Source organism: Larimichthys crocea, chromosome VIII (assembly GCF_000972845.2).
Source record: "Larimichthys crocea isolate SSNF chromosome VIII, L_crocea_2.0, whole genome shotgun sequence".
Lineage (NCBI taxonomy): Eukaryota > Metazoa > Chordata > Actinopteri > Sciaenidae > Larimichthys > Larimichthys crocea.
The window spans coordinates 24,817,776-24,832,867 of NC_040018.1; the positions used below are offsets into that span (position 1 = coordinate 24,817,776).

The 15,092-nt window shown below is 38.9% G+C and overlaps 1 protein-coding gene across 3 annotated transcripts in view; it reads right to left on the minus strand.

Moving 5' to 3' along the window:
- The window catches only part of LOC104919784 (myocyte-specific enhancer factor 2A), a 39,633-nt gene that overhangs the window by 2,643 nt on the left and 21,898 nt on the right, over positions 1 to 15,092 (minus strand). For all 3 annotated transcript variants that reach the window (XM_027281321.1, XM_019254021.2, XM_010731871.3), the window contains 5 exons: positions 13,449 to 13,652; positions 4,545 to 4,679; positions 4,244 to 4,457; positions 3,970 to 4,023; positions 2,964 to 3,124 (listed from right to left, as the gene is read on the minus strand). In XM_027281321.1, coding sequence (XP_027137122.1) covers positions 2,964 to 3,124; positions 3,970 to 4,023; positions 4,244 to 4,457; positions 4,545 to 4,679; positions 13,449 to 13,652 — 768 coding nt within the window. The remainder of the gene's footprint in view (positions 1 to 2,963; positions 3,125 to 3,969; positions 4,024 to 4,243; positions 4,458 to 4,544; positions 4,680 to 13,448; positions 13,653 to 15,092) is intronic.

Below are 15,092 nucleotides of genomic sequence, written 5' to 3' on the forward strand. Positions count from 1 at the left end.
GCTTTTCTGTACTTAGAATGCAGTTGCTGTGTGCTGCTGAATATAGCATGTGATGCCTAATTTTTACCACATGATGTCAGTATACATTTTTTTTTATTTTATTAACTTGCCACATCTACTCATCCTTTACTAACTCATTTCCTACATTTCCAAGAATCCCTACAACGTCCAGAGAGAATGCCTGAACCTGCTCAGAAAAACACCGTTGACTGATGTTTTGCATTTCTAAAGATCAACCAGAATCACCAATGTCTTCAGCTGTAAATCAGTTTTTAAAACAAAGACCTGAGAGTCCTCACTTTTACTGAAAATACTTCTTATCCTCTAAATTACTTGGTTCAGTTTTCAGCTATTTCACAAGATTAAGTGTTTTTGCATTTAAAATGATCACAGTCTTGTTAAGGAATCGTAATCAGGTCTGTCGCTACAACCTCAGTGTTAATTTACAATTCTCAATTAATCAAAAAAAACAACAAAAAAAACCCCGCTAACTCCCAGCAGGCAATTCATTCTTCAAGTTGGTTTGGCACATTTTATGCCTGGCTGGTAAAGCTGCTCGTAATCAAACTGGTGGCTCTTAAATTTGACACATTTCTAAGAGTAATTAAAAGTTTTCTGCTGTTCTTCTCTGGGTGTTGGCATTCCAGCTTGATAATGTCAGCCATGACATCACCCTAAATGAAGTCATTCACTGCTAAACGCACACACACACACACACACACACACACACACACACACACACACACAGTGGGTTAACCAACCGATACATGCCTAGAACTAACATATCATCAGAGCTAACCCAGTGTGACTGCCTGGAGTGTTGTATTGGGTTTCCTTCCTCTTTCCCTGTGTTATCGGTGGTATTCTAGTCGCTATGAGCAACAAAAGCCATTCAAGCTGACATGTAACAATGATGGCAAACAAATGTGGCCTGTGAAGAAAAACAGAGCTGCTTAGGTTTTTTTAAGCATATTGCTTTAGAGAAACTTAAGAAAAACCCTAGAGAGTTGTTCTTGTCTGTTTGTGCAAAACACACAAAGCATACTGTTTACATTGACATGCACGCATACTAGATGCACAGAAGAGGAAGTGAAAGGCAGTTTCAAAATGATCAAACGAAGAAGCTGCTGTCTGACCACAACTCAACATCTTTTTACTGCAGTGAATGAAAAGCAAAAACAAACACGTCGTCATCTGAGCAACTACAATCCTCTTCTGCTGGTTTAAACATTATTGGCATGCTATTGTTTATGGTTTTTGCTGCAATTTTTTAACTGCACGTCAGTGTCAACCCATAAAAGGCATTTAACACTCTCAGACAACTGAAAAAGATCACATTAACTGCTGCTGCAAACATGATGGAAATTAATTATTTATCATCCACTGATAAGCAAATAAGTAAGAACAGGATGACAAGAAATGGTAGTGATTTACTCATTTCGGGAGAGGCTATGTGTTTCGGGACTGTCACAAGGGTGATCATTAGTCATTTCTCCAGCTCCAATTTAGTCGGACAGTATTTCATCAATGACAATCCCTCTCAGTAAAAGGTTTTAAAGATAACCTTATTGTCTGTAACAACAACAAACCACTCTCCTTATATTCACGAAATAATGTTTTTGTTAAATTAAAGTATTGAAATATTAACAGATCCAAAAGGCTGGACTTCACATTTTTGTTCATAACAGGAGACATCTTTCTGATGTATCACTGCAAAATGTGAAAATCTGCTGGATCCCACAGCCAGCAGAATATTGGAGCCGCCTGGTCACCATAAAAAAGAAAGAAAAAAGTCTCAGTTTCCATTGCTTGCTAATCGTTACATCATGTTTGAGCATAGTGTGGGAGGGAAGGGCAACAGTAAGGGAGTTGAGGGCAAATCAATAACTTCAATAACACAGCACAGATGCTGAATTTACAATATGAAGGACGAAAGACAGGCACAAGAAGCTCTGAAGAGTCCTTCTGCACACAACCCAAACTTCTACTGCGTACAGTTTGAGATGTAAGTACTGTAGAATGTAACAGCATATTATTTCTGCATTTGAGCTCCAGTGGTACTGTGTCTAAATCTGTCTTGCACTTCCACAGAGAATCTGCTCTCCCTTTCCAACGAAGTGGATGAGTTGGCAGCGTACTTGAAATATTTGTAGGCCTTATGGGGTTTAGATGGTACCTAAAGTCTTCCATAATAAAGACGATAATACACAAGACAGGACGTCTTGTGTTTGCCAGTGGTGACCTCAACCTTTGCTGTTCTGGCTTCACAGTCTACCAAAACTAGTTTTAAAATGCCAGAGCCAAAGTTATAAAACATGTCATCCCTTGAACGTTTAGAAAGTTATCGGTCCGTTGTCTTGAGCAATAGTCTGCTGTTTATTTAATAAATACTGAGAATAAATCAGTCTCACATGGACAGAAGAAACTGAAAGGCATAGTTACAGTGATGTTTTCCAGAGTGCTAAAATGTGAAACTGAAAAACTGGAGACTCCACTGAAAGGCACTATGGATGATGAAGAGTAAACTAGGTGTGGTACTGACAAATCATGCCTTGAAGTCAATTCTTTTTTTAGATTAGGGAGGGAAGTCTTTGCCAAAATTGATTTGCAGTATTTGTCAGTCCAGAACAGAAAGATCCTCTCCTCTTCAAAAGCACAATGATTTAATTTGCAAACTCACAAACCATCTGGTGCAGATGGTGTCAAACAAATGAAAAGTTGCTGACCAGTTCTGTGGTAATCTGCATCATCTATTTACCCTGTGCTTGCCTGCGTCAAACCTTTGAACTAAGGACAATACACGTAGTGTTCTAGATCCTAATAAACTCAGCCTTACGGCCTGTGTTTTTAAGAGTTGTCCTCAAGCAGATGAGAAGTGCAGCACTTTGAAAAGAAGTTTCATAAGCTGGTTATAAGGTGGTTGTTTTCATGTTGATGTTCACCACACACATACTCACACTTACCAGTGTTTGCATTATTCCTTTGGACTGAGGGATGACCACTCGGAGGTCTGTCTTCCGGCTGGTAGGGACCAGGCTGTTCCCAGGAGGTGGAAGAGGAGGAGATTTGGGTGGTATGATCTTTCCCAAGTTGCTTCCACCAGGTGAGCCCACAAAACCGTTCACTGAACACAGAAATTATGAAATACAAGGACGTTTGAGAAGTGATGGTGAAAAAATCCACTCTTTCCCTAAAGAACTGAATGCCAGGTTGTCTACAAGGACCGGGAGCCCCGTATGTGCAATCTGTTCAAATAAACATTTTGCCAGGGATATTTTTAGAGCCTCTTAAGTGTCCTTTCTTTGAGCTGAAAGCACAAAGCACCTGAATTTTGAAATATTCGAAGATTTAGAACGTCTTAAAAAGAGAGAGGGGGAGGTTATGAGGTTAGAACAGAGAAAGTATGGCTATATATTATACAAGAGATAATAATGAATAATTGATCTTTTCTTGCTCTTGACATTACATAATGGCAGAGTTCATATGAGACATGCTGCTCTGGGAGAGAGAGCACGAAGATGACAGGGAGTCATAGTCTGCAGGAGGACAGTTTGTAGCAAGGGTTTAAGACCCAACAGTAAAGATAAAGCTGACATAAAGTCATTAAGTCATTAATGCCCATTTTATAGTGAATTACTTATTATACGATTATATTTCACCTCCTTGTGTTTCTAAAAATTAAATAAGAAGTTGATGGCGAGAGGTGAGCAAACAAAACAGCCTTTTCTTGGTTGTTTCTTGGCCAACACAGTTCCTCCCTCATGCTTGGAAAAGCGAGTGGTATTTAGTTGGTTGCAATCGCCACTAGATGCTGCTACATGCTACACACAGGACCTCTAATGATCAATATTAAAAATGTCTGTTATGTTTAGAACTACCTTGGCCCACAATCATTTGAATTATATATTTATGTGGCGTTTTGGCTTTCAGACCAGGACTGTGTTTGTATGACTCATGAGACATACATACCAACTGATCCAGACCCATTTTGCAGAACCAAATCAGAGCTGCCATGCAGGCCACCTGAGGATAAACACATACGGATTGTTATTTCTTTTCTGTAACCACTGACATCTATCCATGTCAACCCATCAACCCATAACTAGTTCTGCTGGTTTTCCCAATCATCATCAGTCTCATTTGCCTGCCATTTGCCTAATTTGTGCTTTTTCAACACCGTTGTATATTCTCTGATAATTTTAAGCCTGACACTGATAAAGCACACACATACACACACACACACCTGCGTTTCCAGTGCTGGGAGGTCTCTGTGGAGAGTTTATGTTTCTGTGGAGGTGTGTGTGAGGTGATGAGAGGATCCCACTGTCAGCCAGAGCTGCCGTGGCTGCAGCTAGAGCTTGGGAGGTCGCTCCTCCACCTCCTCCTCCTGCGCTGGAGCTGTATGACATGCTGCCTGGTGTTACATGCATGAAGTTCTGCTGTGGAAGAACTGTGGACTGGAGAGGGTGACTGGATCATCAAACTGTATCATACATGTGAAGAAAAATTGAGCTAATGAAAAGAGACAATAAACTACAACTTACAATTTTATGACTCTTCATCATGTTGTCAAACTCTTCATTAATCTTCTTGTATTTCTCCTCAGTATTCGGGGTGAGGACATAGGAGGCATCAGCATCGGGGCTATCGCAGCCTCTGTGCTCCTTCTTGTTTAGGGCCTGTGAATGAAATAAACACAAGGGAGAGGCATCACGTTTAGAGAGACATCAACAGATCTTTGCCACAGTTACAGTGGGACATCTATAATAAACCCACATTGTCTCAGTGAGAGCAGAGAGCACGTCATAAATAACAATAAACCAGTTTGTTACAAATGATTTGAATATCTATGTCAGGGGTCGGCAATTAGCGGCCCGCGGGCCAAAACTGGCCCGCCATCAATTATATCTGGCCCGCTAGATGACGTTGATTTATTTTAAAATATATATATATATATATTTAAATATATCTTTTAAACCTCATGTTTCCTGTCAAAAATACAACAATTCCACAGATTTCACAACATTTATTGAAAAGTAGCTGATAAGTAACGTGACAGCAGCCAGAACATCCTCGCAGCCTCTTTATTTGACGCACAGGTCGGAACACTAATTGGCACGTGCGTGCGCTGTAACCTGTGGAAAATAAAAGTGTCCCGTGTCCCTCTTGCAACGGACAAATATGTTTCATTAAATAAATAAAAAAACAAAACCAAACAAGGTCGGCTCAAATATCAAATATGAATGTGAATGCACATCAGCGGCAGATCTGTGCTGCTGTATACATTAGTTACGGCAGGTTGCTAGGGCAGGTTGCCTGTTTCATGACAGACGCAGTGGGCGTAATAACAGCACATAGAAGCAAATTAATGTTTTAAATTAAATGAAATGCATTTCTAAAGTTAAATAAAGTTTATTTTTAATATAATAGAAAAAGATAGAACCCCCCCCCCCAAAAAAAACTGGCCCGGGTCCAAACTTATTTGCCAACCCCTGATCTATGTTTTTGATTCTTCCGAATGGAAAAGTCCTTCAATACAACCATGATGTCCAATTACAAATTACAATTTACAGAACACACACAGCCTTAAAATGCAACTCAGTGCTTTTCTCACAAATAAGTTTGTTGAAGAAGTAAAATACAAATACAATAAGCATATCACAAATGTTAATAGACTCAAGCTGAGGCTGAACACTTTAAATTTAAAACACACACACACACACACACATATATACATACACACACAATATATATAATTCATTATTATAATGACATTTGTCCATGTCACAGGCTGAGGTATTACAGAACACAGGATGTGTATGGTTCTGTTTGCTACCTATCTAATATATGGTTAAAGAGCAGGAAGGACAGCCAACCACTTACATGACTAGAAACCAAATATTGATTCCCAAGAGGTTCACATTAGATACTCTGAGGCCATGTTTACATGTCTGCAAGTCTGTAAATGAAATCCTGGTTCTGAGTTCTTAAATGTTCTTCTCAGTAAAGTAAGAATGGGGAAGTGCCTCTAATCCGTTAATAACCTTGCAAAAACATTGTTTTAAAGTGTTTGCTCTATTACTTCTGTTTTCTTTAGAATAATGTTAAGGTAGGATGGGTTTCCAGACATTTCCATTTGGCTAACTGTTTTGCTTCTTCTTTTCATGTACCGATTGTTGGTTTAATTCACCTGCTCATCAAGTTTTTAAGTATCTATATGTCGCTCTGGAGGATCCATTAACAGCAGTCAAAGACCAGAAACGTTGCTTGGTAGTTAAAGTGCAGTAATTGCATAATTTTTCATCAACTACGTCAAGCTTCAGCTCTTGACTCACCATCAATACAACAGTCATTCATCAAGGTAATCAAGCATGGTTAGGAAGGTAATAAACTAATAGAAAATAATCCATCTGTAAAAAAAACTTGGTTGCTCAGTGTGCTATGAGTCTATGAGTTAATATCCTCTGGCTAACTGTACCAACACAGTAAGAAGTAAACTCTGATCTACAGCTAAGTCAAATGGTCAAATGCTCTTAAGACACTGAACCACCCACTTGATTATTCTTACAGATCTGAGGCTAATCATATTCAGTATTTTGTGAATCACCCTTACCAGTTCAACGTAGAATTGATGTCTACTTTGAGGAATGTGTTCATGTTTTGCGTGACCAGTAGCTGAGACGCTGCATTCATTGCTTTCACTAAATATCATCAGCCTATACAGAGCGTACATTATTCTACTCCTGAGTGTCTGACAGAGTCTGCCTTTATGAACTCTGAAGCAGCGTGACAGACAAAAAGCTGGTCTGAGTAGTACAGACATTAACAGTAGTCCTCCTCTAGAGACACGCCGCTCCACATCACAGGCTTACTCATCTATATTCACACCAGCCTTTTAAACACAATGGGCTGGAGTAAGCAGATATTTTTATAGCGAGCCTGAAACAACTTTGGGTTTTGTTGGGTGTTTATGGCGGTTTAGGGTGAATAGATAGACAGGGAAATAAAAGGCAGTTGGCTAATGCATCCCTGAACACCAGAGAGATACAGCTGTCAAATAAGATTCATAAGCACAAACTTTTCTCTCTGTAGAGGATCACATTACTGTCAGCAGTACAGCTTAGACAAATATCCACAGTGCTGCAGAAAGGCAGTCCTAGTGGAGACAATGCTGCTTTAAGGAGGGAAGAAACTTGTCAACATCAGCTCAGGTTTGATTTACATTTAGACAAGGCTTAAGGTTAGCCATGAACTTGTAATTACAGGACTAGCAGTAAAGGTCTCAAATAGAGGTGTATAATGTATCATCAATCATAAACTATAATTAGAATTATAGTGTTACTGTTTCTGTTACAGATAAAAATACACACTTGGTGGAAGTAGGATGTGGAACTGAAACTTGTGACATTAAAAGAGTCAGTATCTCCATTAAGGACAACAGATTTATGTCAAACCTCAAACCACAATGACTCTAGTAAAAATTCAGAAATTATCATATCAAAATATGAAGAGTTTCTTCTTACAACTTGTTACTTCCTCTCTTAACATTTACACCCTTGGATCAATTCCGATCATAGATTAATTATTTCTATCTCCTGTTGTAACTTACCATAAATCTTTTAACGTATAAACACTGTTTGATAACCCCTTCTCTAACAACGCAAGCATATTATATGCATTACAAGCTATAAGATCTTCAGTTTTTAAGCATGAAAGCATCACAGCTCTTATTTTTATTTCTGATATACTGTATATTGTTCACCGTGTTTTATAACATACTGTTGATTAATTATAGAAAGATATGTAAGCTGGTAAGTTCCAAGAAGTTAGTTGGTGAAGTGCATTAGACGGAGAATGCTGAGATTGTCAAAGGTCACTATTTTTTAGCTCTGTTTTGGGTCTTGAGGGAAATATGTAACTCTTTAGTTGATAAAATGTCTGTCCTTTGGTGTTGGGCAGTATAGAGTGGGGCTTTTAGGGCTTTTTTGCTGGAAACAGCTGCCTGCTGCAGCAGGAAACAATGAGAGTGACCCAAAACAGTAAAGTTATAGTCCATAAAACCAAAACAATAAGCCAAATTACACTGAAACACTGCACAGAGCTGAGGGAAACTGCAGAGACCTTTCAAGACCTTTCATATAGTTATGCAATTTGTGATGTAACATTTCAAATATTCAAATTTTTTAATGCATCATTGTGAAAGCAAGAAATGTGGTATTGTTCAGGTGGTTTAGGAGCATTAGGTTCAGATCGTTTGTTTAAAACATGGATGGATGAATTGCTGGATGTTAATTTACAGCACCTGGACTTTGCAGGAGGAGTAACTGTAAAAAATCAAATCATACTGACATCATGTGAGCCTGGATGATGACATCACCTCTCTGGTATCCATCATCTCATCTCTGCTGCTCATTATATTACACGTCATAGCGTGAAAAGGACCTACTGACAGACCATCACACCAGCCAGCTGACTGTCTGTCCACCACATGTCCTCTACATTCTCAGACACTGGTAGTTACTATGATCTTTAAACACACTCAACAGTCTATTTTCACCACAGGCCTGAAACTACATTTTAACAACTGGTGACCACTTAAGAAGGCACACGCTCAATTCACGCTCAACTCAGTGGCTGCTTATTTCCACACTCCAGTGAACATCATGCTGGCCTGTTTAAATCTGAGTTTGTTCGGTGTACCCTTTGTTTAACAAGTATGTCAGAATTATGGGATGGTATACAATGGTACATTATGTGAGTGACCTTGTAGCAGTTCCAGCAATTATTTATTATCACTCAAAATGACACAAAGTGGCATAAGAATTATCCATCACTGATTTAAAAATTCTGTAACTAAATGTCCCAGATACACATGGGAGAGGAAAAACGTGAAACGAGACAATGCAACACAAACTTGCACATTTACATTTTTTGCTAAACTTTTCCAAAAACTTTAACTCCATCACCAGCAACAATTGTTTAGAAAGATACTGTACTGCATTATTTTCAGCCATCAAAAACCAGGAGAGACACAAACATGTTTCTACAGATTTGTCACTCCACCACTCCCTATAATAAACATATTTTTGGGGGTTTTTTTTAAGGCGGGGCATACAGAAGTGGTATACATCATCTGAAAGATGAGAACCGGAAGATTCATTTGAAAAGGCATTCAGCATTGTGTGTCAAGTTGTTCTAGTCATAAATGTGTGATAAACATTGTTTTTCATATAAGCACCTATTCAAATATTTGATTAGATTTTTAGATTTAGTCATAAAGATATATAAAGACTTAGCACATCATGAATGAAGTGTATGATAGCCATTCCCATGTTCAGTTATGTTGCAGCAGTTTTTTTGGCAGGTTGATAGGTGTAAAATGTTACTATTTTAGATCACTTGAAACTTGATAAAAATCCCCCAATTCTCCAAAATACTACACCAGTACCTTGAGGAACACCATAGAAGTTTCATGCCGTTGCTGTTACTTCAGAAATTATGTTTTATCCACTGAATGGCATTTCTCTTCTGCAAATTGCTATTAATATATCCTCTGAATGCTTTGGTCTCTGGTTTGTGGTTGTACAGTTTCATGAGGTCACAACAGACTCTGGCAATGATATACAACATATAATGACTCAGCAATCATTCTTAATGACGTGAGGAGAAATGAGCCACATTATGACCTAAGTCTGTTCTCTGAATCAGGTGTAAACTCTGCTTGACCTTTCTGACAGCTGTTACCAATCATGTGTTCACTCCAGCTTCTTTAAATGTTTGACACCATTCTCAAGAAGCTTCACGGTTTATCTTTAAATGCAAGTTCCAGCTCCTATGAGACGAGTTGTGTTCATTAGAGAATGGACAGTGGGGAGTAAAAGGGCACAGCATAGACCCAGGAGAGAAGGGTCTATTGGCATTTGGTCCAAGCTACACTGGGCTATATGTGGCTCCACAGATGCTGATTTAAACCACTACATCATGTCTGGGCACCGACGACTATCTTAAAGTGTCTGTTAGAGGATCTGAGGGCGTGTGTCTCCTTATCATCTCAAATGTCAAAGTCGGCTTTAGTGGATCTCCAGAGGCATGTGGATCGTTGCCACCACAAGGCACGAGCTGCACCGTTAAGCATCTTAACATGTGCGGGTGATGTCTTGTTGCTGTTGGGGCTGCATCAAAGATAAAATAAGGCCCCTCTTTCCCCGGAGTGAGTCTTTTCCAGTTGGGTGGCTGCCCTGTAGGCTAAGAATAGGGCAGGCACCGGAGTGTTTGAGATGTGATTTGACACATCTCTGGCAGATAAGCTCAGCTCACACACTTTCAAAGGCCAGTCCACAAAGGTTCAGAAACAGATTGTTTTTTATGAGGCATCTTATCATACTTAACTCGAATTTAACCAAATCAACTGCTCTGCTGTATGCCATAGTGTCAGTTTTCAGGGTACTGTAGTTTACACTTTCTGTTGCGGTCCGCATTCATCTCTGGGGTCTGCAGGCTGGAATTACTGCATTGCATACTTTGGACGGCTGCTATGTTGTTGTTGAAACTCAACTCTGCTGCACACAAACCTGTCTCATTATTATGACAAAGGTAATCTGTCAGTGAGATAAACTGACCAGTTAAAATTGTAGATGTTTTAGCTGGCAGGCTATCGTCATTAGCTTCTACCGTCATTTTAGGCTGATATTACACTTTTATCTCTGCTATATTGAAATAGATCTAGCGTGTTTTATTTTAAAAGACTTCTTTAAAGGCGAAATTAAATTAATTAACTGAATTTGAAGTAACAAATGCCTGGTGGGAATAACTGCGATGGCAATGACACATTAAGCTAACTTGCTTCCATTAGGTGCATGTAAGTTATTTAACCTTGCTTTCTAGCTTTGGAGTAAAATACAAACTTAATGTAATAATAAAAAATTTAATAATGTAAACACAAATGGTCAATCTCCCTGGGAACAGTCAAACCTTATGTACTTGGGGTGACTTCAAATGTGAATCTAACTCTAAAAGAAATCAAACCAAACAATGTACAGAAATACTGGATATGATAATACTCATGCGGACTACCTCTGTGTGACAAAGAAATGTATGAGCTGTTTGTGTGCTTGTGCCATTGAGATAATCATCAGCATAGAAAACAAACGACAAAAACAAACACAATGAATCCAAAGAAGCTTTCTGCCAGTCCCTCCTGATATGTGAAGTCTGTTGCAGCCAGTAGGTTATTACTTTACACATAGTCAAATTCCATGCTCAATGTTGCAAATGGACTGACCGATATGTAAAAGAACAACCTCTCACTTTCCAGGCTTTGTTTTAACTACCTTGTCTGTTTGCGTGACATTTGTGGCAAAAAACAAATAAGGGCCCAGAGCAGGCAAATCAAGCCTGACTAATGGCTTACAGTGCTAACACAGGTGTCTGCTTGTGGTTGACGGGAGTAAAATAGATGGATTATGCTATTTTGAATCATTATGTACAATATTAATGATGCATATGAACAACTTCTACCACCGCTATCACTATATCTATGAAGATAAATAAGCATTCAACAGTTGTGGTCTTTGGCAAGACTTTACTGTTTCACATACATGTCACTGGCTTCAGGTTTACAGTCCTATAAAGTCTTTCAGACCCACGCAAGAACGGCACCATCACGCTCTAAAACCCATTATTTCCAATGGCTTTCGCGGTGCCATGGCAGCTTTTTGCTGTGCTGCTTCCCTTGTGAAACAATGCTAGATTTACTTGAGAAGGTTAAAAGTCTGTAATTTTGGTGAGATAGAGGACTCTGAAAGAAGACAAAAACTGGCTGGAAAACATGCCTGGACTCTCACTGATTTCAACTTCTGCTTCTGGGAGGAAGACGAAGCCTTTTTTAAAAATAAACAAGAGTTACATGTACTTCAGGAAGTTTAGCTTCCTTTTCAGCGTGCATTTGGTACGGCACCGCTGTATGTGTGTCTGTGAGTCTGTCTGTGTGTGTAGGAGGAGAAATAAATTCAGACTCTCAGCAAGGCAAACACACATTAGAAGCTTACATAAACAGTCAGAATGTGAGTCACGATGACCATTCATTTTTAATGACAGCAGCAATGAGTACGTGCTGTGAGAAACAAGACAGTGCTGCTCAGGGACCATAATGCAACAATACTAGCGTCAGCACTCTGCAGGAACCAACAAAACGAGTGAATGGCTGGATGTTATTTCATCACTGATAACATCTGTCTCCAGGAGGCCAGCTATGACTGGTGTGTGTTAATGCCTAATAAACAGTCAGACAGATGATATGCATCAGTTGGAACACCAACCTTTTAGAAGTCACTAAGTTGGAGGAAATAAAAGATACACTGTGTGATGAGGCAGATGTTCCCTATTACAGTCATTTCTTATGTTGATTATATCTTTACACCTGCTCAACACACAAACCTGACATGTTTAGTCATTAAATGAACAAACCATCAAATCCTACAGCTGCTATACATTTACTTTTTGCTGATGCTAATTACTAAACATTCAGCTATTTGTGTTGAACACATGGCCGAATTTAATCTTTCTTTAAAACTATGAGAAATCCATTTAATGTGTGCGTAGTCCATAGTAATGTAATTCTTCATGTCTGCCTGACTTGTTACAGAGCCAGTATCATCATCAAGCAATATCATACCTGCCAAGTGAAGTTAATCTAACTTTTTCTTACAGGATGTGCAAGTTTAAACTGATGACGTGCAACAGCAACATTCCTGCTAGTCCCTCCTGCCTCTGCAATGTTACAAATAGTCTTAGTGACATGCCGGTATGCTTTTTAAAGATTCATCTTTCTGAAGCATAAACTTCAATTATTTCCCACCTTAATCCTCTAAATCGATGCTAAGAGAATCAGAATCTTCAGAACGAATATTGAGGTATTTTCAATCCTGATGGGAAAGTAAAGAACCTGAGTGTAAATCATATGTTTGACAAAGTCAAGTGCTATCTCACTCTCTTCTTCTTGCTGGTGCTCTCCTGTCTCTAAGACTTTGTATGTGCTCTCTACTAACATGGAAAAAAAAAATCTTGGGTCACATTGGAACACTTTAGGCCATGTGTCCACTCTTCTGAACTACGAAATGACAAAAACCATCAATTATTATACTTTAAAATCTAAAGGAATATATTTTCTACAATTTCACAAATACAAAATAGGCTGTTGGATGTGATGCATATTTGCATTTAGGAATTTAGCTGGCACTCACTGACACTATTTACACTATGCAACAGCATAATAGGTTTCACCCACCAAAAATAAAGAGGGAAAAAGAAAGTTCATATTTTCCCTGCAAACATAGACTGTACATAAATAAAAAGTGGGGACAATATTCTGTTAGGTCAAAGCTCTCCAATGACAACACTAGCACTAAACATTTTGACATGAGACTACCGTTACCGGATAAATTACTCACCTCTACAATGTCAGAGTTGGTTCTGCTCTCGTGTGGCTCGTTGTACTCTGTGTATTTCAGTAGGACTTTGTCCATGTCGGTGCTGGCATACTGGAACAGCTTGTTGGAGCTGTTGAAGATGATGAGGGCGATTTCACAGTCACACAGAACACTCAGCTCATAGGCCTTCTTCATCAGACCGAACTTCCTCTTCATGAAAGTCACCTAGAAAGACAGAAACAGAGGTTCAATTTAATTTTGTTCAAATCTCTGCCTGTCTTCTGACATGAATGGATGAGGGAAGAACGACAAGGAGAGTCTGGCTATAATGAGCCTGGGCCTCTAGGAGTGTCATTAAGATGTCATGGTAGAAGACATGTAATGGTAAATGGATATGTACAGGGGAGGTGGTAGGCAAGTGCATTCATACAAACTTCTCAATGCAATAAAACAATATTTGTTATAAAAAGGAGTGAAAAGTTAATTCTCACAGCAGGAAACAAAACTTTTAAATGCTTCAGCACATAAAATCCCACAAAAAAGTGGTGTCATTATGCAAAATCTAAATAGCCATTTAACAGCAAGTAACCCCATTTGCTTTTTCAACCATAGCTTGAGGTAATAGGATGCACATTGTTGTGCAGTGATAGTAATAATGACACACATTTGCCTAGATACTGATGTTTAATTTCCAGGATTTAGCTACAGCTCTTATCCAGAACAACTAATGACCCAATGAACACATGGTAGCATGAGCTACTGACACAAAATCAGCTGACACTGAAACACACAGTCAGTTGCTGACAGAAGTTGTGTAGCCTAGAAAAACAAGAAACGTAATTCAAAATGTATCTATGTCACACAGGAAAGGAGACTAGGGGGAGGTGGAAGGAGGGGGCTTTCCAGGTAACATTTGACACTGAATTCCCAAAAGAGGGAGGCAATAACTTGTAACTTATCTTCTACTGAAATGACACTCATTGAGTGGGTGGTAGCAACTGAGTAAAGTTTCACCTCCCTTAATAATTACTATGAACTGAGTTCGGCCTTGTTTTTAATAATATATTCCTTAAAAGTCTGTATACTGCCAGAAAACCTTCCTCAGAGATATATGATTAAAAAATACAGTGTTATATTGTACTGTAACATCTAAAATAATAACAATCATGTTCCCTTGAATCATAAAATGCTACTCTACCAGAAGGCTAAAATGAAATGTTTGGAGTGAACCATTTACAGCTCGCAATAAACCCACACATAACCCAGAGGTCATACATTGATCATACTTGCTCATCAACTCCTTGCAGTGAGTCAGTGTGTTTATCCGGATATGCGTTCCTTCTGTCATGGCTTCTAAGATCCTGACTCATGTCATCACACATCGCATAAGTTGCCTTTGACTCTCATTTCTTCTCACACCTCAAAAGATTTCCAGCAATGCTGGAGTGTCAGGTGTATTGCTACTTGTGCGGCTTGCTTCGTGTTCTCACATTTCCACACATTCACAGCTCTGCGGCTCAAACACAATCTGTGCAGATACTGTTGGCTACAGAGCAGTTTACTAGAGTGGTTAGCAGCTCATGTACTTACTCAAAGGCACTTTATCTTCATCTTTGTTGATGAAGGGAAGAGTCTTAGTTATTTAATATTACCAACATAAAATAT